The 23,086-nt window shown below is 46.4% G+C and overlaps 1 protein-coding gene across 3 annotated transcripts in view; it reads left to right on the forward strand.

Annotated features, from left to right (window-relative positions):
* The window catches only part of KCNH5 (potassium voltage-gated channel subfamily H member 5), a 628,566-nt gene that overhangs the window by 429,125 nt on the left and 176,355 nt on the right, over positions 1-23,086 (forward strand). For 2 of the 3 annotated variants that reach the window (XM_069638250.1, XM_069638248.1), the window contains one exon: positions 1,222-1,421. In XM_069638250.1, coding sequence (XP_069494351.1) covers positions 1,222-1,421 — 200 coding nt within the window. Of the gene's footprint in view, positions 1-1,221; positions 1,437-23,086 lie in introns of all 3 variants that reach the window. The other variant, XM_069638247.1, reaches the window with a different exon arrangement.

Genomic DNA, 23,086 nt, shown 5'->3' on the forward strand with positions numbered 1-23,086 from the left:
CAGGTGCTTCGGGTGCTGGGCAAAGGAAGTGGGCAGCAGGTGACAGTAGAGGGGTTGTGGTGGGCTGAAACCTCCCATTCATTGAAGCTTGGGGCAGAAGGGCAGAGCATGTTCTTTGGTGATGTTTAGGAGGAGGAGGGTATAGTGGGAGACCCCCTTTGCAAGGGGAGGAGAATTGGGCAGGAAGAGGCCACATGGTGAACCTGCTTGCATGGGCTGGGCTGGCTGAGAAATGGTTAGTCACAAGTGGGTCGCAATACAGAGAATAGGATTCGGCGGATGAGGCGTGGTAGCGGGTTCTTCGGTCACTGAGGATTGCTGAAGTCACATGGATCTGTGGACTTGTTACAGCTCGTGAGTTACAAGTTTACAAATTGGCTTTCTTCTTCACGAAGGCGACCATGTTTTGTTCTGTTTCAAAATACCTGATTTAGGGTTCATTTTATTGACCGATCCTTTATTTTCACCCTAATTACATTATTGGCTGGCGCTTACAGCATAAGCGGCCACGATGGGACAGATGTACAGGAAGCTGGTGTGCCCCAACAACCCCAAACAGTTCCTGATGTCCCCTACCTACAAGCAGGGAACTCCTGTTGTGAACACCACATTGCCCCCGATGACCACGTAACAGATCACGCGTCTCAAGTGCCATGGATGCCTGGCTGGACCTGCTGCTCTGGTAGAAGTTGACTCTGATCTTGAGGCTCTTTCTAAAGAAATCCTTTTTGACACAGGATTCAACATTTTTCTTGCCTATAGGATATTCTTTCCTTGTGTGTTATTCTTCACAATTCTCTGAATATGACGATGGATGGATTTCAAGCACAGGAATTTGTGGTAATTGATCTGGCAGATATTGTGTGATCATGAAATGTACGTTAAGTAACCAAGAAACTGTTGTAGCACAGCTGGATCAATTTCCTATATTATAAAGACTGTTTCCGTGGAAAAACAACTTGCAGTATTGCTCAAGTTGTCCACCTATTTTTGTTTCTTGTAAACTATTCAATTAAAAGCCCTTTCAAAGCATGAGCTTTGAAAGGTGTCCATTTTGTATTTCATCCAGTTCACTGTAATACGATCATGTTTTCTATTGTCTTCTCTGTTCTCCTGCATATCAGACTTGTTTTGAGAAATGCTTTAATTGAACCACTTTGTTTTCTTTTGTAAATGGGACATACAGCTTATCATTTCATTGCTGTTTTCCTTGCCTTTCAGCTCTCCTCTATGCAACTATATTTGGAAATGTTACTACAATTTTCCAGCAAATGTATGCCAACACCAACCGGTACCACGAGGTGCTAAACAACGTGAGGGACTTTCTCAAACTGTATCAAGTCCCCAAAGGCCTCAGTGAGCGAGTCATGGACTATATCGTCTCCACATGGTCTTTATCCAAAGGCATTGACACCGAGAAGGTACGAGTGCATGAGGTAAAAACCCCGACATTCTACATTTCAATTCATTCTGTATCCATGAACGTATTAGAAGAAAACTGTCCGGATTAGAACAGGTGTGGCAATGCACGTTCACATGTTGCAATGATTGACAGTTGAGACAGTGCCGCGTGGTCTGACCCTGGTGACGGTATGTTCCCGGCTCAGTTTAAGCCTTGGTACTGTGACATGCCAAAGGGCTTACATTTTCCCTCCCTGTAACTTACCGCCACATATCCTGAAGCAGTCACTGGACTGTGTATGTTGTGTGGTGCTTTAGTACCAAGGATACACATCAAGCACCTTCCACAGCTACGTGTACCACTAGTGGGTTTTACTTGTGCAATATTTCTTTGATTTAAGGCCTTCGGTCTCTTCATTTGACCAGGGACGAATTGAGCACTGTAAAATCACGATGGCTTTAAAACAGTTACCTCAATAATATATTAATATTCATACAAAATTAAACAAAATGTCATCCATGGAAAAAACTGTGGTGATGCAGGAATGAGACGCGGACACAGAGGAGTCATGTCGGTTGTTATAGACTTTAATAAGAGGGTTGGAAAATAACTTGGTGTCCCTGCTCTAGGAGGAATTTCCCTAGCTCGAACAAAGCTACACCTCACATAATTAACTTTGCCTGGTATGCTCTCCTGCCAGGGCTGTATTACCCAGTTCACTCAATACATAATCCCCAAAGCCAGGGGTCTTCTTTTGGAATCTTTGTCTCATGAAACATCTGGTGTACTCCTCTGCCAGCTTCTTTACTCACACAATTTAGGTGCAAGTCCCAATCTTGCAAATGCCTGGTTTCCCTCCTGCCAGGAATTTGTTACAAAGGATTCACAAGTCTCTTAATTTCTGGTGTAGGGCTTAGACTCATGTTAAACTGTAGGTCTGAGCCTTTGCCATGCATTTAATATCCAGTTTGACCCTTTCTTAATCACTTCTACAGGGTTTGCCGCCCCCTCGCGGCAAGCACCCCGGCGTCGCACCTTCCCAAGCTGGGCGCACCGGCTATGTGCGGCAGCCTTCACAAGCTTCTGTGTCTGCTGCAACACTTCGGTAGGCTGGGAGGGGGGTGGGGGGTCGTGTGCCGTCCCTTCTTTGCTCTTCGCCTGGCTTCTGCGGTCTGGAGGAAGCGTTCCGATGTCACTGCCCTTGCAATGCGAGGGCACCGGTTCTCCCGCTTCTACTTCTCGGCTGGACCGCCAGACCTTCTGCATCGCCCAGAACTCAGTTAGCTTCTCTCTTTTCTGCAGGCCTTGCATGCAGTTCGGCTCTCGCCAGGCCGTTCCTCCTTCCAACTTGAGCCGTCTGCTCCTGTCAGCTTCTGCGGCTACATCAGCTGTTGGGGATTTACAGATCCTGCCACAGTGCCTCTCCTTCCAACAAATAGAGCGTGATGTGGGCTTGCGTACCTTAGTGATCTTCATAACTCCATTCCTCCTCCTCCTCATCCCAGTATCTTTAAGGGACTTGTATACATGAGATTGATGGCCAGTCTTCGTCATTACAAGTGGGGGGGCATCAGCAAGTCTTGTGGGAGGTTGACGAGGTTTACCACAATATGCCATCAAGGCATGAGGAATTGAGGGGACACCCCTAAAGGGAAGAGGGGATACCATGTCTCATCTGATGATACCAATCTCCCCCTATGAGGGTCGCCTCCCTCTTGTGATACTCCCTCGCATAGCCACTGCCAGGGTCAGGATCAGGTAGCGGCTGCCATCCCCTGGCTACATGAAGAGAGGCTACCTCTGGGAAAGGAGTGATGACTTCATCAGATTCATGTCAATAATTATAGGACCCACTCTAGCACAGCCATCCCCTCAGATCCTTTCGCAGGCTGAAGAGACAGCCTACACACAGATCAGAACATGTTTTCGGTCTCAGTGGAATACTTCTACAGAGGGGGGCAGCCTTATAGCTGAAAACAAAGTATTCCAAACCTGTGAAAGAGCTACTGAAAAAACCTTGTGTAAGGGTACAGAAGTACGAGTCTGACACAATGGTGGCATGGTGATTGGCAAAGACTTTTATTCGGGAAAAAATAAATCGGAAACATGTCTCTCCCCAACTCTAAGAGGGGGTTCCCTGCCTCCAAGGGATCAGTTAGAATGTCCAAGTAAATAAAAAGAGCCCACCGTCATGTGAAAATGCCTCCTTCTATCCAACACACTTTCAACTAATAAGTAAAGGGTAGTGGATATTCCTGGCCCAGAAGAATGGCTCCCTTCTTCTGGCCACTGAGACACTGAGCGTCAGTTCCAGTCATTGGGGGAGCTTTACCTTTGAGAATGGCTCCCTTCTTCAAGTCTCAGTTACTTTCCGAGAAAACAAGGTTCCAGCCTGAGCTGGTGTTAGGTTTCAGTTCCAATCCAAAAAATAATTCCTTATTGCCCATAGTTTGGCTTCACTATTGGTTTCACGAGACACATCAATTTAGGTATGCAACCAGGAGGTATTGCTTCCTTCCTCTGAGGTCTCTTGGCTTTACAGTTCACAAGGGCTGGGAGGAATGACTTCCTTCCACCCAGGCCCTTCTTAGACTTTCATAATTCACAGTTCAATATCACCAGGGGGAATGCATCCCTTCCCAAGGCCTGCCTTGCGCTTCAAAAGTTCACAACTCACATAAGCTCCCAATCTTATAGGTGCAGGTCCCTGACCTGTGTGTTCCTCCTGACTTGGTGCAGTAGTCCTGGTTCACTATCTTGCCAGGTACTGTGACTATGAAGATGACTTGGATTATTCTTCATAGAAGGGTGCAGGTCCCAGACCCATGGGATTCTCTTCTTTTGGTATCGTAGTTCCTTTTTGCTGTGGGTCTTAGCTCTTCCCAGAGGAGCTTCCTTAAGTCCCAGTATTGTAGCTCCAGAGTTTGCCTGTGCCCTCTGGTATCTCTTCCAACCGACCCGGTAGCCGTGGTACTTTTAGGGTCTCTACTGTCTCGGCCTGGTCGGTCTCGAGGTTCTCTGCACTCTGTTTCAGGCTTCTCTGCTCTTACAGCATGCTGTGGCGTCTCTGCACCACTTGCAGACTCTCAGCAGGCGCGTCTTCCTGCGACCGCATGACTCTTCTGCTTGGCTTGCCTGGACATTCGTCGTTCTGCTTCGCCAGATGGTCCTTCATCGTCGAACCAGGTAATAATATCTCAGACTGCCCAGTAACCTCTCCTGTAACTGCTCTGGTTCTCTGCCAAGCCGAGCATTCCCCATGCTGATGGTTACTCCAGGGAGGGCCTCTTTCTCCTTCCTGGTTTCCTGCTTTGGTTTTGAATGGGATCTGCCAAATCAGGTCTTGGGGGAAAAACTAAGCTGTTCATTCATGTTCTTGTCAGTGTTCTCTAAGCTTCCACACTTATTCCTCGTCCCAGTAATGATCTTTAAGTCTTCCAATGAGTCAATTGATCTCTCCCTCACCTCAGTACTTGAGGGATACACGTCTCTTGAGTCGACACTCTTCCTTGTCCCAGTACTTCCTATATTGATGACATGACAAAAACATAAAGGAACACTGGGGAAAGTATTGGTGGAGGGGGGGGGTAGGAAGGTATGTTAGGGTTAGGTTGGCTATGGGGATACTATGTTCTCCCCACATCGTCGTGTAGCTCCCCATGAGATCCACCTGCTGAGTTACAACCCTTATGGTGGCTTTCAGGTAGTGGCCTCACCTCCCAAGCCTCATGGGAAGGGCTCCCCCTAGGGGAGAAGTGGCAACACCCAGGGATTCATCACATTTGCCTCTGTGATCTCCAGCAATAACAGGTCTTTGCTTCTTGATGCCGACTCGCGCTCAGTAAGAGCCGTCTAGGTGCCAAGTAGCTGGGCTGATGCAACATCAATACTTAATAGACAAGGCAGACAGATTTCTGTAGAATCCATCCTTCAAATGATAGCCATGGATGGGCCGAATCAATAGAAGATGATCATAGTATTGGCACCTTACAACAAGCAGTTTCTTGGTGTCTGTGGCCATTGTCACCATCCACATGAGACAGGGCCATGGCCTGAGCAGTTGGCCAGTAGGCATCAAATTGGAGATAATGTTTTATTCACTGAAGGAGTGGCAGCTGCAGTTCTGCTGGCACAGTTTGAGCATGTACATACTGCATCCCAATAGTTAAGCAAGACTTGAAGTAGATTTGACAGACCAAAAAGTCAGAAATAGTCTTCAAATTGTGCAGTTTTGGTCTGGCCAGGGCTATCCAGGGCTCGCTTCCAGTGATGCAATGTCCTAGGTGGCAGATGTTCTCATATGCAGAAACATCTGGGTACAAAGGACATCTGCATACAGCTGCTGACCTCCAAATCGTAACGGCTTCTGTATCAAGTTTGTGTTCCAAGGGACGAGAAGGACCTACGGGTCACTCCACGTGTCGTAGGCAAGGCAGGAAGGTATCTTGGAGAGTCCCATCTAGGAAGATTGTCATCTGTCAGAAACAAATGAGTGGGAACAATCCAGATCCACATACATGTGCTCATCCGCAATGATAAAATAGACTGGAGTGCCCACCGGTCCACTGTATCGAATGGAGCCGAGAGAGATAGCAGCAAAAAGACACCCTACACCCACCATCCTTAACCTGGAGGATATCGTCACCCACCTGAAGAGAAGCCCTATATGCCAACCATCATTAACCTGGAGGATATCAACACACACCTGAAGAGAAGCAATATATGCCCACCATCATTAACCTGGAGGATATCAACGCCCACCATCATTAACCTGGAGGATATTGGTGCCCACCATCATTAACCTGGAGGATATCGCCACCCACCTATTCAGCCACTATCATTAACCTGGAGGATATCAACACACACCTGAAGAGTAGCAATATACGCCCGCCAGTGCCACCTACCTGAAGAGTAGCAATATGCACCCACCCTCTTTAACCTGGAAGATATTGGCGCCCACCATCATTAACTTGCAGGATATTGCCACCCATCTGAAGAGAAGCAATATACGCCCACCATCATTAACTGGGACGATATCGCTGTCCACCTGAAGAGTAGAAATATGCACCCACCATCACTAATCTGGAGGAGATCGACACCCACCATCATTAACCTGGAGGATATCTACGCCCACCATCATCAAACTGGAGGATATTGCTGCAAACCTGAAGAGTAGCAACATGCGCCCCCCCATTATTAATCTGGAGGATATTGGTGCCCGCCATCATTAACCTGGAGGATATCGCCACCCACCTATTCAGCCACCATCATTAACCTGGAGGATATCAACACACACCTGAAGAGTAGCAATATACTCCCACCAGTGCCACCTACCTGAAGAGTAGCAATATGCACCCACCATCTTTAACCTGGAGGATATTGGTGCCCACCATCATTAACCTGGAGGATATCGCCACCCACCTATTCAGACACCATCATTAACCTGGAGGATATCGCCACCCACCTATTCAGACACCATCATTAACCTGGAGGATATCAACACACACCTGAAGAGTAGCAATATGCACCCACCCTCTTTAACCTGGAGGATATTGGCGCCCACCATCATTAACTTGTAGGATATTGCCACCCATCTGAAGAGTAGCAATATACGTCCACCATCATTAACCTGCAGGATATTGCCACCCATCTGAAGAGTAGCAATATACGTCCACCATCATTAACCTGCAGGATATTGCCACCCATCTGAAGAGTAGCAATATGCAGCCACATCGGTAACCTGCAGGATATCTCCACCCACCTGAAGAGTAGCAATATGCACCCACCCTCTTTAACCTGGAGGATATTGGTGCCCACCATCATTAACCTGGAGGATATCACCACCCACCTATTCAGACACCATCATTAACTTGGAGGATATCGCCACCCACCTATTCAGACACCATCATTAACCTGGAGGATATCAACACACACCTGAAGAGTAGCAATATGCACCCACCCTCTTTAACCTGGAGGATATTGGCGCCCACCATCATTAACTTGTAGGATATTGCCACCCATCTGAAGAGTAGCAATATACGTCCACCATCATTAACCTGCAGGATATTGCCACCCATCTGAAGAGTAGCAATATGCAGCCACATCGGTAACCTGCAGGATATCTCCACCCACCTATTCAGACACCATCATTAACTTGGAGGATATCGCCACCCACCTATTCAGACACCATCATTTACCTGGAGGATATCACCCATCTGAAGAGTAGCAATATGCACCCATGTCATGCCTTCCAGACGGTCCAGATGGGTTCCATCTGCTTCTGTTCGTGCTCCTGTCAGGAGGATGAGGGCTGTACAGTTCAAACAGCACTTTGCAACCAGAATGGCTGCCAGACCCTTCTATTCCCACTACAGAATCTCTGAGGGATTCCCATGGAGAGGACACTAGCTGTTTTGTGGAACTCGCACGTTACGTGAGTTTGTCACATGGTTTGGGGGGCATGACTGTCTCCATTTAAGCACCGTGGGGAATTAGCCCGGTGCCTCTGATTAGGGTTTTTCCACTTTGAGGCTTGACTGTTTGCTCTGGGTTAAGCAACAGTTGTCTCTGTTTCTGGAGCCGTTCCATCCGGCATTTGGACTTGTTTTCTACGTTCCTGTTCAGCAACTTGTTCAGTGCCTTGAATCTCCGGCACAGCTGACCTACTGACAGCCACACAGAGCCCATGGCTCTATTCAGCATCTGCTACCAGCCGCCTTCCTTCAGCGGTAGAGCGCCCGGTTTCAGTGGACTCAGCATTCATATCCACCAGCCTTCAGTTACCTGATCTCCTACGCTCTACCATTAAGGACAAGTTCCTCCGGCGATAGGTCAACACCAGCTGCAGGTCACACAGCACTTGTTGTTTTCTGAACCCACTACGTAAACATCCTCAGTACGGACTTCAGTGCTGAGAAACGGCTTTTGACATTATTTACTCAAGCTGCATCAGCTTTTACTGGATACTCCCTCCATTAGAACACTTGGAATATTGATCTCTTCATAACTGGAATCTGCTTTGGCTTCAAAAATGTCAACAGTGCACTGGACTCATAGACGCTCTGCTGCTGTTAGTGCACCAACCCGACACTAGTGTGTCACTAGTGCGTCCCTTGTGCCGACCAGCTTTTAGTTCCTAAACTAACCTTCCTTCCTCCCTCGTTTACTTGAAGCCATCCAGTTCTTCAACCATCCAGTTCTTCAAGATTCAGCTTTTTCCATCCTAAGGTAGGAGACCCTTAAAAGTAATTACCCACAGAGTAGTTGGGGGTGGGAGGGAGGGTCATTGGTTAATAATCAATCATTATTTGGTTAGGTCAATAGGCGAGAAGACTCCATCCAGCAGAACAAGCCATCCAGCAGAATAAGCAGCACAACAACATGGTTTATCCCCTATTTAGGGAAAACCACACCCTTCTCAGTGATTTACTGCACTAGCTTTAGGCTGTTCTCAGCAAGTGGGGTTGATCATTGCAAAGGCTTTACTACATCAATGGTGGTCATCACCCAAGGGCACTGCAACTTCCTCCAGGATCTTTGCCAGACTTGTAAGCCTTGTTACTTCCTCATTGAAGTTGCATTCTGTGTGTCCAGCATAACAACCCACCATCAGTACCCTGGAGGATTACACCACCCACCTGAAGAGTAGCAATATACACCCACCATCATTAATCTGGAGGATATCGCCACCCATCTGAAGAGTCGCAATATGCAGCCACATAAGTAGCCTAGAGGATATTGGCACCCCTCTGAAGAGTAGCAATGAACACTGTCTTACAATCTCTTTCAACACCACACCCTTTTCTTATGCCAGGAATGGTACTCACAAATCTTCGGGTTTTATCGGAAGGTCTGTAGAGGAGAGAGGCGTCCCCCCGGGAGTCCAGAGACCGTGAGTAGTACTCTGTGCACCCAGGGGGTGGCCCCCTGGGAAACCCTCGTGGGGAAGAAAACCCAGAATCGGACAGGTTCCAATTGTGTAGAATGGTAGTCCACAGGATCAATGAAGAAGTAGAGTAGTAAGCTTGCTGTTCAGTAGAAGACTGGATGCGGAATATGAGTAATCCAAGGTAAGGTGCTGAGGAGGAAATCAACAATGCCAGGAGAAGTGAACTGACACTCGAGAGACACTCGAGAGACGAGACTCCGGAGGTAGAAGAGGAAAAAGATACAAAGTGACTGCAGAAGGAGAAGAGCCGTGGGTAAGTGAGGCCGACGGCGGAAGGAGGAAAGGAGCAGAGAGAGATATGTAAAACAGAAGCAGCGAGCACAGAAGTGGCAGACGCCGGAGCGGAGTAAAAGATGCCGAGAGGGGCTAGGGGTGGCAGACGCCGAGCAGAAAAAAGACTAGGAGCAGCTAGCACGGCAAGCCGTGTGGAAAAAGAAGCCGCGAACGACCAGAGTTGGCAGACGCCGAGCGGAGGAAAGGCGCCGCGAGCAGCTAGCACGGCAAAAGCCGAGCGGGGAAAAGAGCCGCGAGGCCAGAGGCGGCAGAAGCCGAGCTGAAGGAAGGGAAAGGAAATTCGAGTGTAAGGACTGCAGGAGAGCACAGAACCAAGGTTCAGGGAGCAAAGCATACACAGGAATGAGTATCAACGCAGAGTGTGTTAGTGATTCAGAGTATAAGTAGGAGTGATCACGCTGATATCTGAGTGCGAGAACTAGACCTGCACTGTTAGGAAGTGGAAACGTGATCCATCAGGCGCCATCTTGAATTCCACTGGATGCGCCGAGGATGGTGAATCTTCCAGTGTTTCCAAAGACTTCTAGGGGTTTTCCTAACACACTGACCATCATTAACCTGGAGGATCTCTCCACCCACCTGAAGAATAGCAGTATATGCCAACCCTCATTAACCTGGAGGATATTGCTACCCACCTGAAGAGTAGCAATACGCACCCACCATCAGTAACCCACAGGATATAGTCACCCACCATCATTAACTTGGGAGGATATTGCCACGCACCTGAAGAGTAGCAATATGCACCCACCATCATTCACCTGGAGGATATCATCACCCACCTGAAGAGTAGCAATATGCACCCACCATCATTCACCTGGAGGATATCATCACCCACCTGAAGAGAAGCAATATACGCCCACCATCATGAACCTGGAGGATATCACCCACCTGAAGAGAAGCAATATACGCCCACCATCATTAACCTGGGGGATATCACCCACCTGAAGAGCAGCAATATGCACCCACCATCATTCACCTGGAGGACATCACCACCCATCTGAAGAGTCGCAATATGCAGCCACATCAGTATCCTAGAGGATATTGGCACACCTCTGAAGAGTAACAATGACCACTGACCATTAACCTGGAGGATATCGCCACCCACCTGAATAGTAGCAGTATACACCAAACCTCATTAACCTGGAGGATATTGCTACCCACCTGAAGAGTAGCAATATGCACCCACCATCGTTAACCTGGATGATATAGTCACCCACCTGAATAGTAGTAATATGCACCCACCATCAGCAACCTGAAAGATATCATCACACACCTTGAGTGTAGCAATCATGAAATTGTTGTGGCTGAAATTCTCACTGGTCTGATGGTTCAAATGGTAAATATGGGAATGTCATTGAATAGCCACTACCTTTACAGTGATCTTGCCTTGCTCCAAGTGCAGTTTAAGCTGATATGGAAATCTTCCTTGGATGGAAGAATCCTTAAGAATGAGTAGCAATGGCCTACTTTAGTAGTAGACCATGAACTTGAGTCTAAGAAAACTGTTAAATAAAAGAATAATCTTTGCAGGGTTGACTGTTGCACAGCCTGACCTGGGAAACAGCATGTAATGCATAGTTAATTTTCGTGTGCTTAGTAAGGGTGTGGCAGGAGGAGATTGACACAAAGGTGGCATGTTTTTGGTTATAGACCTTTAAATGAAGAAATCCTCGATATCCCTAACTTCTAAGCGGGCTTTCCCTGCCTCAAAACTAATACTAAAAGGATCTGTTGGGTTGTCTGTCAAAGAATTAACTGTCCTCTAGCAAAACCTACTTCTATCCCTCAAACTACACACTTAAAGAGTAAACTAACACCAAGTTCCTTCTTTTAGGAGCGTTGCTCCGTTATTCTGTGCATGGGTTGTTACTTAACCAAAACGTTGCTTCAAACATAAGCACCAGGGGGAATGACTCTGTTTCCCTGATTTGCAGTTTTCAAAACAGTCTTTATACAACGTTCTCTCTAGGAGAATGACTCCCTTTTCCTGGTGTAATTCTCTACAAGTCCTTAAAGAACCAGGGCAATGACTCCATTCCCTGGTGTCACCAATTTGACTTCTCTCAGGACCAAGCGATTGCCTCCCTTCTCTTGGTTTGCTCTTGATACACTTAAGCCAAGTGGAATGTCTCCCTTCCCCTGCCGTCTTTCTGCTTCTGTTTTATTACCAGGAGAATGACTACGTTCTCCTGGTATCCCTTGGTAGTCAAACCTTTTATTTTGACGTATATATATATATTTCTGATGCTTGTGAATCTGCTTAGAATCACATGCTGTCCATATAGTCCGACATCTAGTGGTAATTGAGAAGTATTGCATCTTGTCTTTCGAGGATCAAAGGGGATGTTGACATGGGCATGCTTGTAACACTATCCCTAACTTGACGTGTAGTGTACCCAAAATCTTGTCATGTGTCGAGGTCCCTCAGATTGTTTTTTTCCACCCAGCTAGCTGGTCGCCTTATGCGGGGCTCATAAATTGCTAAGTTTCCATTTCATTGTCCACTACCGTTTGTCGTTTAATATTCACCACTTCTTCATCGACGACTACTCCTGAACCAATGGCGAAGACGACTACAGATTTTGGCGGCTGGTGCTTCAGTCGATGCTGTCGACCGCGTGGCCTTGACCCTCTGGCCAGGCCTACACAGTAGGGAGAGTGGGGCTAGGGTTCTGTTTCTTTTGTAGAATGCATTTCCTTCTCTCTTTTCCCTTCTGGCTTTGCTGTAACTTTTAAACTGTGCCATGGACAGGACTCCATTTAAATTTTGCCCTTCCTGCAACGGCAAATATCCATGGAAAGACACACACCGGAGGTGTAAAAGTCTCTACCTCGAGATCATAATGAGCAGTCCTGCAAATCCAACCAACTTTTACGTCCAAAGACGATAAAAGAACGGCGAACGAAGCGCGGGTGGCTTACGCCATGCAGAGGGCCGAGAGTAGCTCCCCGGTCGGCGCAGGTGGCTCGAGTGACGAGGATGTAAACGACAGCCATGGCTCTGATGCGGAGGTCTTTGACCCCTCTGCGAAACAGGCAAGTTCAGAGATGTCTGTCCCCGGCAGGCAGGCTACCAGTTCTCCCATATGGAGACAACACCCTGGCAACAAGGATACACACACACCAAGTAAAGAAAAACACACAACCCCCCGAGCCGCCTCGACGGACTTGTCCGGAAGGCCACAAATGCCAACGGGAAGGCCGAAGTTTTCGACGGAACCCAATGATCCCCATGATCGGCCGTCCTCCCCGCAACCGTCCATATGCCATGCGTCCGGGTATCCAAGTCTAAAGGGCGTCGGCACCCAACCTCATAAGAGCGTCGAGAAGCCTCATAATAGCACATTAGCGCCAAAGGTTTCGGCGGTGCCAAAAACTGCGACAAAGCAGTTAGGCTCATCGAAATCACTCCCAGATAAGTCAGAGATACGCAAGAGTCTCGCGATCATCTCCTCGGCGGCAAATAAGCTAAAGGACATGTCGAAAGACACATCGATGCGTTGAGAAGGTCGACATGAATATTCGGATGGGTCTCAGCCGCTATCGAAGACACTGGCAGACAAATCTCAACCATCTAGGGACCCAGGTCCACTGGCTGACAAATCTCGACAGCCTAAAGACCCAAGTCCTCAAGAGTCCTTTCCCTCTCCAGACCCCTCTGGGTTATTTCTATGGACCAGAGATAGGTTTGAGGGATATATGAACAAGGTTTCCAAGTTTGTAGATTTTTTTTCTGAAAGGTTCATCACCCCAAAAAGACCAAGGGAGGAAGACTCCTACCCTACTTTGTCCAAGGTTCAAAGGACTTGGTCAGTTCCCTCATGAGGAGGTGTTTTACCTGTCGGAACCTGAGATCCATCAGGACCCATATGATCATGGAGACAATCATTTTGATGAGACAACAGACCAGAACCCAGACGAACAACCAGTAGGCGAGGCACCATGGATGTCACCTTCCACAACTCCAGATCCAGACCCTGTGTATAGATCCTCCCTACTCACCATCTCAAAAACAGGCCTCTCCGTTTGATGACCAGATGGCATTCAATGCTATTATTAAAAAAGCATCTGAACACTTTCAGATTGCCGCTCAAGAGGTGGCACAAGACACTGACTTTGTGGAGGACATTTGAAAAGAGAAACCACCCACGAGCCAAGCGATTCCATTATTGAATTCTATCAAAAGGCACATCGCCCCCTCTTTGCTAACTCCATCTCAAAGAAGAGCTGTAAATCCATGAGTCGAAAAGCTCTTTGGACCCTCTCCAGCACACCCATTATATATCCGGGGACATGTCACTCCTGACACCCTAGCGGTCACAACTACAAGGAAGAGAGCAGGAGTGACCTTGTCTACAGCTGAGGCACTGCCAGACAAGGGTTGCAAGGAGATATATGCCCTTGGGAAGTGCATTACAACATCAGCAGCTTACTCCACTAATATGGCTAACAACACCACATTGCTGGCTAGTTATAGCGATGTCCAATGGAATTTCCTCCTGGTGGGCCTGTAAGAAGTCTAAGAGCCACAACGATCACGCCTTCTGGTGGTTGTCGTAAGGGAGGCAGGTCAATCAGAACATCCTCAAAAACACCCTTTATGCTGTAGAAACAGTAGGGCGTACACTGGCCCAAGGTACCCTGCTTAAAAGGCATGCATGGCTAAAAAATGCATGATTTAAACCTGAGACCCAGGCATCCCTAATTAACAAGCCAGTAGAAGAGAATAACCTGTTTGGGAAGGCAGTGGATGAGGCCTTGGAAACAGCAAAAAAGTCACATGAAACCTTAGTCTCCGGACCAAATTACTCAAAGAACCTACCAGCAGCGAGGGGGTAGCTCTTGCTGCTCCTTTCAGGGACAATCCTTCCCATGTTCCCCCCACAATCAAGGGAATACACCTTGATCCTCCGGACAAGGGGCAACTGCCAACGGCAAATATCAACAGAGAGGGAAGCGCTGTGGAAAAGAAAGGAGTAGAAACTCCACCCCAAGAGGCTGCCCAGCCTCCACCCAAAAATGACTTGGCAGTGCGGGTCCGGCCCCATGCCGCTCCGGTCGGGGGACAAATAACATCTTCCTTTCAGCAAGGGAGAGAATCACCACAGTCCAGTGTGTACTCAAAAACCGTCACCCACGGTTACTGTATCGAGTTCAGCCGACCACCTTGATACCGACCACTAACGTCCAGCCGCTTATCGCCAGAACACCTCAAGATCCTGCTGCAAGAGGTGGAGAACCTGCAAGAAAAGGGTGTGATAGAAGTCGTCCCCATTCTAGAGGTAAACAAGGGTATTTATTCAGTGTACTTCCTTGTACCCAAATAGTATCTCACCATGCGCCCTGTGCTAGGCTTGCACTCAGCGAACAAATTTGGCAAGCCACAAAAGTTCAGAATGACAACATTGCAAGAAGTAATCCCTCTACTAACGCAGGGGGATTACATGGAAACATTGCACATGAAAGATGCATACTTTCATATTTCAATGCTGCCACCGCACAGAAAGTACCTAAGGTTCATGATAGAGGACAAACACTATCAGTTCAAGGTCCTTCACTTCGGCATTGCCTCAGCCCCAAGGGTATTTACAAAGGTGCTGGCGGTAGTAGCGGCTCACCTGCGCAGCAGTCCATTCCAGTCTATCCTTACCTCGATGACTGGCTAATAACAGAGAACACACACGGGAAAATGCCTATCAAATACCCAGAAGACGGTACATCTACTCTTCAGTGTGGGATTCTCAATCAACGCGAAAAAGTCCAGCCTAGACCACAGCCATGTTAAACAATTTCTGGGGGTTCTAATTCAGACAGAAGACAGCCTTGTCTTCTCCTCCAACGAAAGGGTTCAAAATCTGCTGTTACAGATCCCTCATTATATAGCCAATCGCAAGGTGACTGTATGCAAAGCCATGCGACTGCTATGGATGATGGCCTCCTGCATTTACTTAGTCCCATACGCACATTTGCGCATGCGCCCCATGCAAGAGTGACTCAACAGCCAGTGGTGTCAGGCCAGCGGACAATGGGACGATCTAGTGGTTGTCTCGTCAGCCCTCGTTCTATCGCTGCGGTGGTGGTCGAGGGAGAACCTCTTAAAGGGGAAATCCTTCACCACCCCTGCAGTAGAAGCCACTCTAACCACAGATGCGTCTTTTACAGGGTGGGGAGCTCACCTTCTTCAACAAACAGCGCACAGAGTTTGGTCGTCAGACATAACATCCAACCAAATAAACCTGTTGGAATTGTTAGCAGTGTTCAAAGCCATGAAAGCTTTTCAAACACAACTACAAGGGAAGACCGTACTAGTCCTCATGGAAAGCACCAAGTCCATGTACTACCTGAACAAACAGACGGTGCATGCACTCTCCAGGGTCTCTCAAACACAAGATGTTCCTCCTGTCTCAACAAGTTCCAGGGTAACTTAATCTTCTGGCAGACATGCTCAGCAGAGACTTCCCACTACCCAGAGTACGAATGGAGATTACACAAACACATTGTCTCCAACGTCTTTGCAGAATGGGACTCCATAGAGATCGACTTGTTCGAAACTCTGGAGAATGCACAATGCCCAGGCTACGCCTCCAGGTACACTCGGAACCACTCCAAGGAAAACAGTCTCTGGCTAACATGGTAAGGTAAATTTGTCTATGCTTCCCCCACCCCCCCGGCTCCCCAACAAAGATAGGGCACAAGATGCACCAGGAACCAGTCACAATGATTCTGGTGGGCCCAATGTGGGCCCGCCAACCCTGGTTCTCCCATCTGATAGCAATGTCAATCTCTCCTCCGATGAAACTACCTTGCCCATACAACATGCTATCACAAGACATGGGGGATTCTCTCCATTGATGCCCGCAAACTATCACCTTAGCAAGCTGGCTCCTGAAGTCATAGCGTTCAGGCACCGCCAACTTCCTCGGAGATGCGTGGACATATTTAGAGAAGCAAGAAAGCCTAACACCAGACATTGCTACTCCAATAAATGGAACCGCTCTGTTATCTGGTGCAGTTCCAAGAACATCAATCCCATAGACTGCTCTCCAGCACATTGTCTTCTACCTGACTCACCTACTTGACTCAGGTCTGTTTTTTAATTCCCTGAAGGTCCACCTAGCTGCACTTTCAGCTTATACTACGTCCCAGAAAAAGGTGCCGTGGTGGAAGATCCCAGTGATCAAGGATTTCATGGAAGGGGTTAAAAGACTTCATCCCCTATTTCAAACCCAGCGCCCGGATGGGACCTAAATGTGGTATTAACTAGACTAATGGGATCTCCCTTTGAACCTATGCATAAGGTTAGCCTTAAAGGACTCACCTACAAGACCGCCTTCCTAGTGGCAGTCACATCAATTACAAGTGAACTACAGGCCCTTTCAGTTCAAGACCCATGTGTCACAATTCACAAAGACAAGTTTCTGCGCACTCACCCATGGTTTGCGCCTAAATTCATTTCAAAGTTCCATGCGAACCAATCAATAGAACTACCCACATTCTTCCAGAACCCCACTAACGTGGCAGAAAGAAGCCTACACACACTTGATGTGTGCAGGGCAGTCATATATTATCTGGAAAAGACTAGACCGCTAAGAAAAACAAACCAGTTTTTCGTCTCAGTGGCGGCTGATAGAGAAGGGGACAGTGTCTCCAAATCGGCCATCTCTAATTGGAGTGTAAATTGCATCACACTCTGCTAGAATCTTGCCAAGAGATCTGCCCTTCAAGCCTAGAGCACACTCTATTCGCAGGAATGGGGCTTCCATAGCAATCTTTGCAAATGTTCCTCTCGAGTCAACTTGTAAAGCAGCAACCTGGAGTTCTGTGCTCACCTTTAAACAACACTAGTGCCTGGATACTTACTCTAGGTCTGATTCTCAGGTGGGACAAGCGGTGCTAAGACATCTCTTTGCTACCTTCACACATCCCACCACCATCTCTGGGTACTGCTCGCTAGTCTATGCACAGAATGTGATCCTAAGCAGATTCACAAGCATCAGAAGACATGCATTACTTAATTTAATAGCATTTCTGATGACTGTATCTGCTTAGATTCACAGGCGCCCACTGTTCCTCCCTGCTCGGAGTAGAAGGAACAAATAGTAACTTGTACTACTTTCTCTCTATCTGTACTCACTCACGTTAGTCATAAGGCTCCCTCACGGCAGAAAAAAAACAACCAGAGGGACCTCAACGCGTGACATTTTGGGTACACTACAAGTCACGTTAGGGATTTTGTTACAAGCGCGCCCATGTCAACGTCCCGTTTCGATCCTCGAAAGACAAGATGCAATACTATGCGATTACCACTAGATGTCAGACTATATGCACTCCATGTGAATCTAAGTAGACATAATCATCAGAAATGCTATTAAGGTAAGTAATGCATGTCTTATAGATTGCTTTGGTAACTTGCTTTTATGTGTCTTTGCTGGGGTTCCCGGCCCTCCTTCTGTCACCAGTGTTTTCCTCTTCCCGACTGTCTGAGATGTACAGGTTCCACACCCTTCCCTGGTGGCCAGTGTGCTCTTCTTCCCCACCGTGATTGTGGACAGGGTCCCAGACCCTTCCCTGGTGGCCAGTGGACTCTTCCCCACTGCGATTGTGGACAGGTCCCAGACCCTTCCCGGGTGGCCAGTGGACTCCTCTTCCCCACTGCTATTGTGGATAGGATCCAGACCCTTCCCTGGTGGCCAGTGGACGTATCCCTGCCACTGTCTTGAGGGGGACTCCCTCTTATGCTTGCTTGTTTTTGCTTCAGGTCCCAGGCCCTTATCTTGCTTGGGTTCCAAACCCTTTCTTTCCTCCCCTTTTCACTGGGCCCCCCTGGTTCACTCTCCTACCAAGTACTGCCACAAGGAGCATTACTCGTATTATCAAGTTGAGTTAACTTGTACTCCGTTTTTCCAATGAACTTGTTTACTTTCCAGTTGTATGCCCCTACTGGTTACCGCATTCCACCCGTTACCTCTGCTGGCTTTGGGACACTGTGTTGGTTCTTACTGGGGCATTGCTACGTTGGTAGCATTGTTCTGGCCTTCCTTGTCTCCATGGCTCTTACTCTATGTTCTTCACTCCTGCTCATTGGGGCAGTGGTGTAGGCATTGTTCTAGGACCACACAGTCCACCTTCACCAGGTTGTGCCCCCGCTTGTCAGCCTCTAGCCACGTTCACGACTAGCTCGACACCACCGGGCAAAGGATTCTTGCTGTCTGCTTCTTGTCTTCAGCGGATGACTGCTTTTGGCTTCCTTGGATCGTTCTACGCTCCACCTTTTTGTTTCTCCTGTGCTGGACTGTCTCCCATGCTGATTTCCTTCTCGGCTGGCCCACATTCAAGACAGTTCTTACTGTCACTGAGTCGTCATCTGTTTTATATTTTGTTTTGTTGACCTCTCCCCAGCGGAGCCCTAGAATGGCTTATCTTGTTCCATGAGTCACTCTTCATGGCTCCTTACAGCCACCTCTTCTCAGGACTTGCATTTGGGTTGACGTTTGCTTTTCTGACCATCTTTGTTTCTTTTTTTTTATTTTATTTATTTTAATTGTAACAATTAGTTTACAAATAAACTTCAATTACAATAAACAATAGACGATCCTACTTTCGCATATATATATATATATATATATATACATCTGCAAGAGGACAAGAGAAACAGGAGAACAAAGACAACACAGAGAAATTACAGTCTTTCAATGACAATCATTCAATAAAGGAAGGAAAGGGAATCTTTCTGATTGACGCTGGTCCTCATTCAGAATATGTTCCACTAATTCGCAAACAGCACATGTCAGTGGCACGTTTGATCCAGATAATATATGGTGCCACCATTTGTCCATGTCCTCGTCAATTGGAGCAAAAGCGCCCAAATAGCGAGTACGATGTTCCTTGATTTTAGGACATTCAATGACTAGGTGTTTTACAGATTCGACTGTGATTTCACAGAATCTACAAAGATTATTCTCAATTTTGGGGACTTTTCGTCTCCATAGAATCTCCTTAGTTGTGTGTGCGTTCAGCCGCAGTCTTAGAAATTGATTACGGTGTTTCCTTGAGGGGAATTTTTGTAGGTATCTTGGTAAGCGATCCAGACAATTTGTTAGAGAGCCTAAGTCAATTGACGTAGATAGGAGATTTCTTCGTTCTAAGTTCTCTATCCAATTTCATTTCCTTAGTTTTTGTTTCGCAATTTGGGGAGCGTCTATCAAGGTTTCCCACGTTACATCTGCAGTCTCCAAAATCAGTTTTAGACCGCTAGTGCAATTTTGTATAATGCTACAGTGTTGTTGATGGATCATATTTGCAAAAATGTTGTAGGCCGGAGCCTGGTCTTTAATGACATCTTTCGAAGCATGGCCAAAGATTTCCAGACAACTATGTTATGCATTGATTCGAGTCCAAGTTCATGTCTAATAGAGATCATTGAAACACCTTTTGGTAGTTTGAGGATACGTCTCCAGAAGAGACCTTCAAGGGTTGGCCATATATGATAATCTAGGTTCCATCCAGCCTCAGCTCCAAACATGATTGAAGGAATAACCTTTTGTGTATAAAAGGTTAGTACAGGTTTGAGGGTAAATTTCCCATATTCGGCATGTAGCTTCCATCCTTGTAATACAAATGTCAACATACGTTGTTTCAGGTCGCAGATCCACTCATGCTCTCTTATTGAGATGTTATAAACAATGCCCAGGTATCTAATGGATGATATAGGTTGGATCTGAAGTGCATCAAGGTTCCATCTAAAGTTCTTTGTTAATCTTTTGGATGTAGTTCCGATCGACATGACCTTTGTTTTTTCTACATTGATTTGCAGCGAATTGTCAGATAGATAGCTTTCCAATGCATATAACAGTCTCTGAAGTCCAATCGGTGTTGCATCTATTAGGACAATATCGTCTGCATATATTGTCCAGCTAATGCTGTTGTTGTCTATCCTCGGGGGGGGGGAACAGCGCGTCTGTGTAAATGCTTCAGATATATCGGATATGAAAAGTTTGAATAGCAGGGCAGCTAAAGGGCACCCCTGTTTGACTCCTTTATTCGTTCTTATTTTATCAGTCAGCTCACCTGCTTCGTTGATTCGCACTCTAACTGAGGTATCTTTGTGGAGAGCCATTATCGGCTGCAGTAATTCAGATGGACACGACCAGTTTGTCAGTTTTTTCCACAATTTTGTTCGATCTAAGGAGTCAAAGGCCTGTTTCATATCAATAAAGGCAATAAAAAGATTCTTGCCTTGTTGTAGAGCATTTAATTTCAGCAGGTTTAGTATAGTTAAGTTCACTTCTGTTCCTACGCCTTTGGTAAAACCTGTCTGACGTAAGTCGAAGTGACCGGAACACATAGCCCACTTTGACAGCTTCTGTTGTAAAAAAGACACAAATATCTTCCCCAGGATATCTAAGAGAGTAATTGGTCGATAGTTGGCCGGATCGTCGCAGCATCCTTTCTTGAAAATGGGAACTATGATGGCTGAGGTACAAGATTTAGGTATCATTTTTGTTGCTGCAATTGTTAAGAGTAGATGGAAAATGAAGGTTGTCCACAGCTCGTTGCTTGCTTTTAGTGTGACATTGGAAAGGCCATCGGGTCCAGCGGCTCGCAAGTTTTTTAAGTGTCGAATTGCTATTGATATATCTTCTTTTGATTCGATTACATTCCAAGACTGGACTTCATCAAGTCTTTCGTCACTCAGCTGATGTCCGTTGCTCCCAAAAACTTTGGCAAAGTGCTGTTCCCGAGTGGCCTTAGAGATACCATGATGGGTCTTCGCCTGCTGGAATATTGTTTTATTATTTATGATGTTCCATAGGTCTTTTGTTTGGTGGCAAATAATGAGCTTCAGTATTCGTTCACCTCTTTCTTGATCTCTCATCGTTTTGAAGCATTTCAACCAGTTTCGATATTGTGTCTTTAGATGTTTCCTTTGCAACAATTTATTTGGATCTGGCTCTTTATTTAATTTCCTGAGATCACGGCGTAGTTGTTTTTTTTTTTTAGAGACACCAGTGTACTAAATTCATATTTCTTTTGATAGGAGCAGCAATTCGGATGTTTGAACTTGATTTGAAAGTCTACTATCAGTGCAGGGTAGTTTAGTTTGTCGCATAGAGCGGTCTCCTCCGAGGTTATCATTTCGTTCAAGTTCGGCAATTGCTTGCTATTTATTTTTAGCCTGTTGCCTCTTTGATTCACCTCAATTGGTTGGTTGAAGATCTCTGCAATTCTGGGGAAATATGCCTTTAGAGTTAGTTCAAGTGGATTATGGTCCCTGCTTGATGATTTCAAGACCTTCAGCTGTAGAATCTCGTTTAGCATTGTATTTGATGCCCAAATGTAGTCAATGATTTTTCTTGTGCCATCACGCTGCCATGTAATATTCGGAGGACGATCACCTTTGGTTTGACCGTTGAGCATATGGCAGTTCCTGGCAATCATGGCCGAGTGAAATTGGTAGCCTCTACATGTCGAGTAGGCTTGATGCTTGAATTTTTTTCATTATCAAATTCTCATCAAACCACGAGAAATTCAGGTCTCCGCATAAAATGACTTGTAGGTCAGACCATAATTCCATGTACCATAATTCCATGTTATCATCAATCAATTTTGTAATTGATTGAATGAAATGAGATGAGGATATCATGGCTGAATTCCAATAGGTGTTGAGAATTAATAAATGATGGAATGGTATATTTGATCTCTGACTGTTTTGAAGGATTAATCCTTGCACAAACAAGTTTTGAGAAAATGATTTTAGAATCTACCAGCCTGATGCGTTATTTATCATAGTCAAAAGACCAGAAAACGGTCGACAGAATTGATTTTTCCCAGCCGGGTTTAATATGATTGAATATCCTTCTCTAGACGGCGCCTTCCGCAGCCATGTTTCCTGGAGACATACTGCAAAGTTTGTTTTCATCGAGATGTCGAAATTCTGGAACAAGTGCCGGAAACCTCTAATATTCCATGATATAAGGCCATTTCCATCCTCCTTAGTTTGCAATAGCTAAGTTCTATTCGAGCGAGTTTGTGTTGGAGGTTGGGAGGAGATATTTTGGTTTCCGGCTGTTCTTTCTTGGATGTTAAATTGTTTTCTTAACGCCTCACAACGATGTTCATGGGTTTGCTCACCAACAGCTGACACGGCTTTTCTGAAACCGTCTCTTCGATGTTTTGTTTCTAATGTCAGATCGAATCCGTATGACAACAGCTCGTCTTTTGCAGCGAGCAAGGTGTTTTCTACTGCCTGGGAAGTGATGTGTAGATAGACCATATCTAGAGAGTCCTCGTTGATGTATTCCACAATGGCTATGTCGTTAGACGTTATCGTTCTCAATGATGGAAAGTTGTGTAGCAATTGCATTACATTTCTGCGATTCAGGTTAACTTCATTTGCGTCTGGGAAAATATTCTCGAGCCTTATTCTCCAGAGTTTTTGTTCC

This window comes from Ambystoma mexicanum, chromosome 14, assembly GCF_040938575.1.
Source record: "Ambystoma mexicanum isolate Mex_15411 chromosome 14, UKY_AmexF1_1, whole genome shotgun sequence".
NCBI lineage: Eukaryota > Metazoa > Chordata > Amphibia > Caudata > Ambystomatidae > Ambystoma > Ambystoma mexicanum.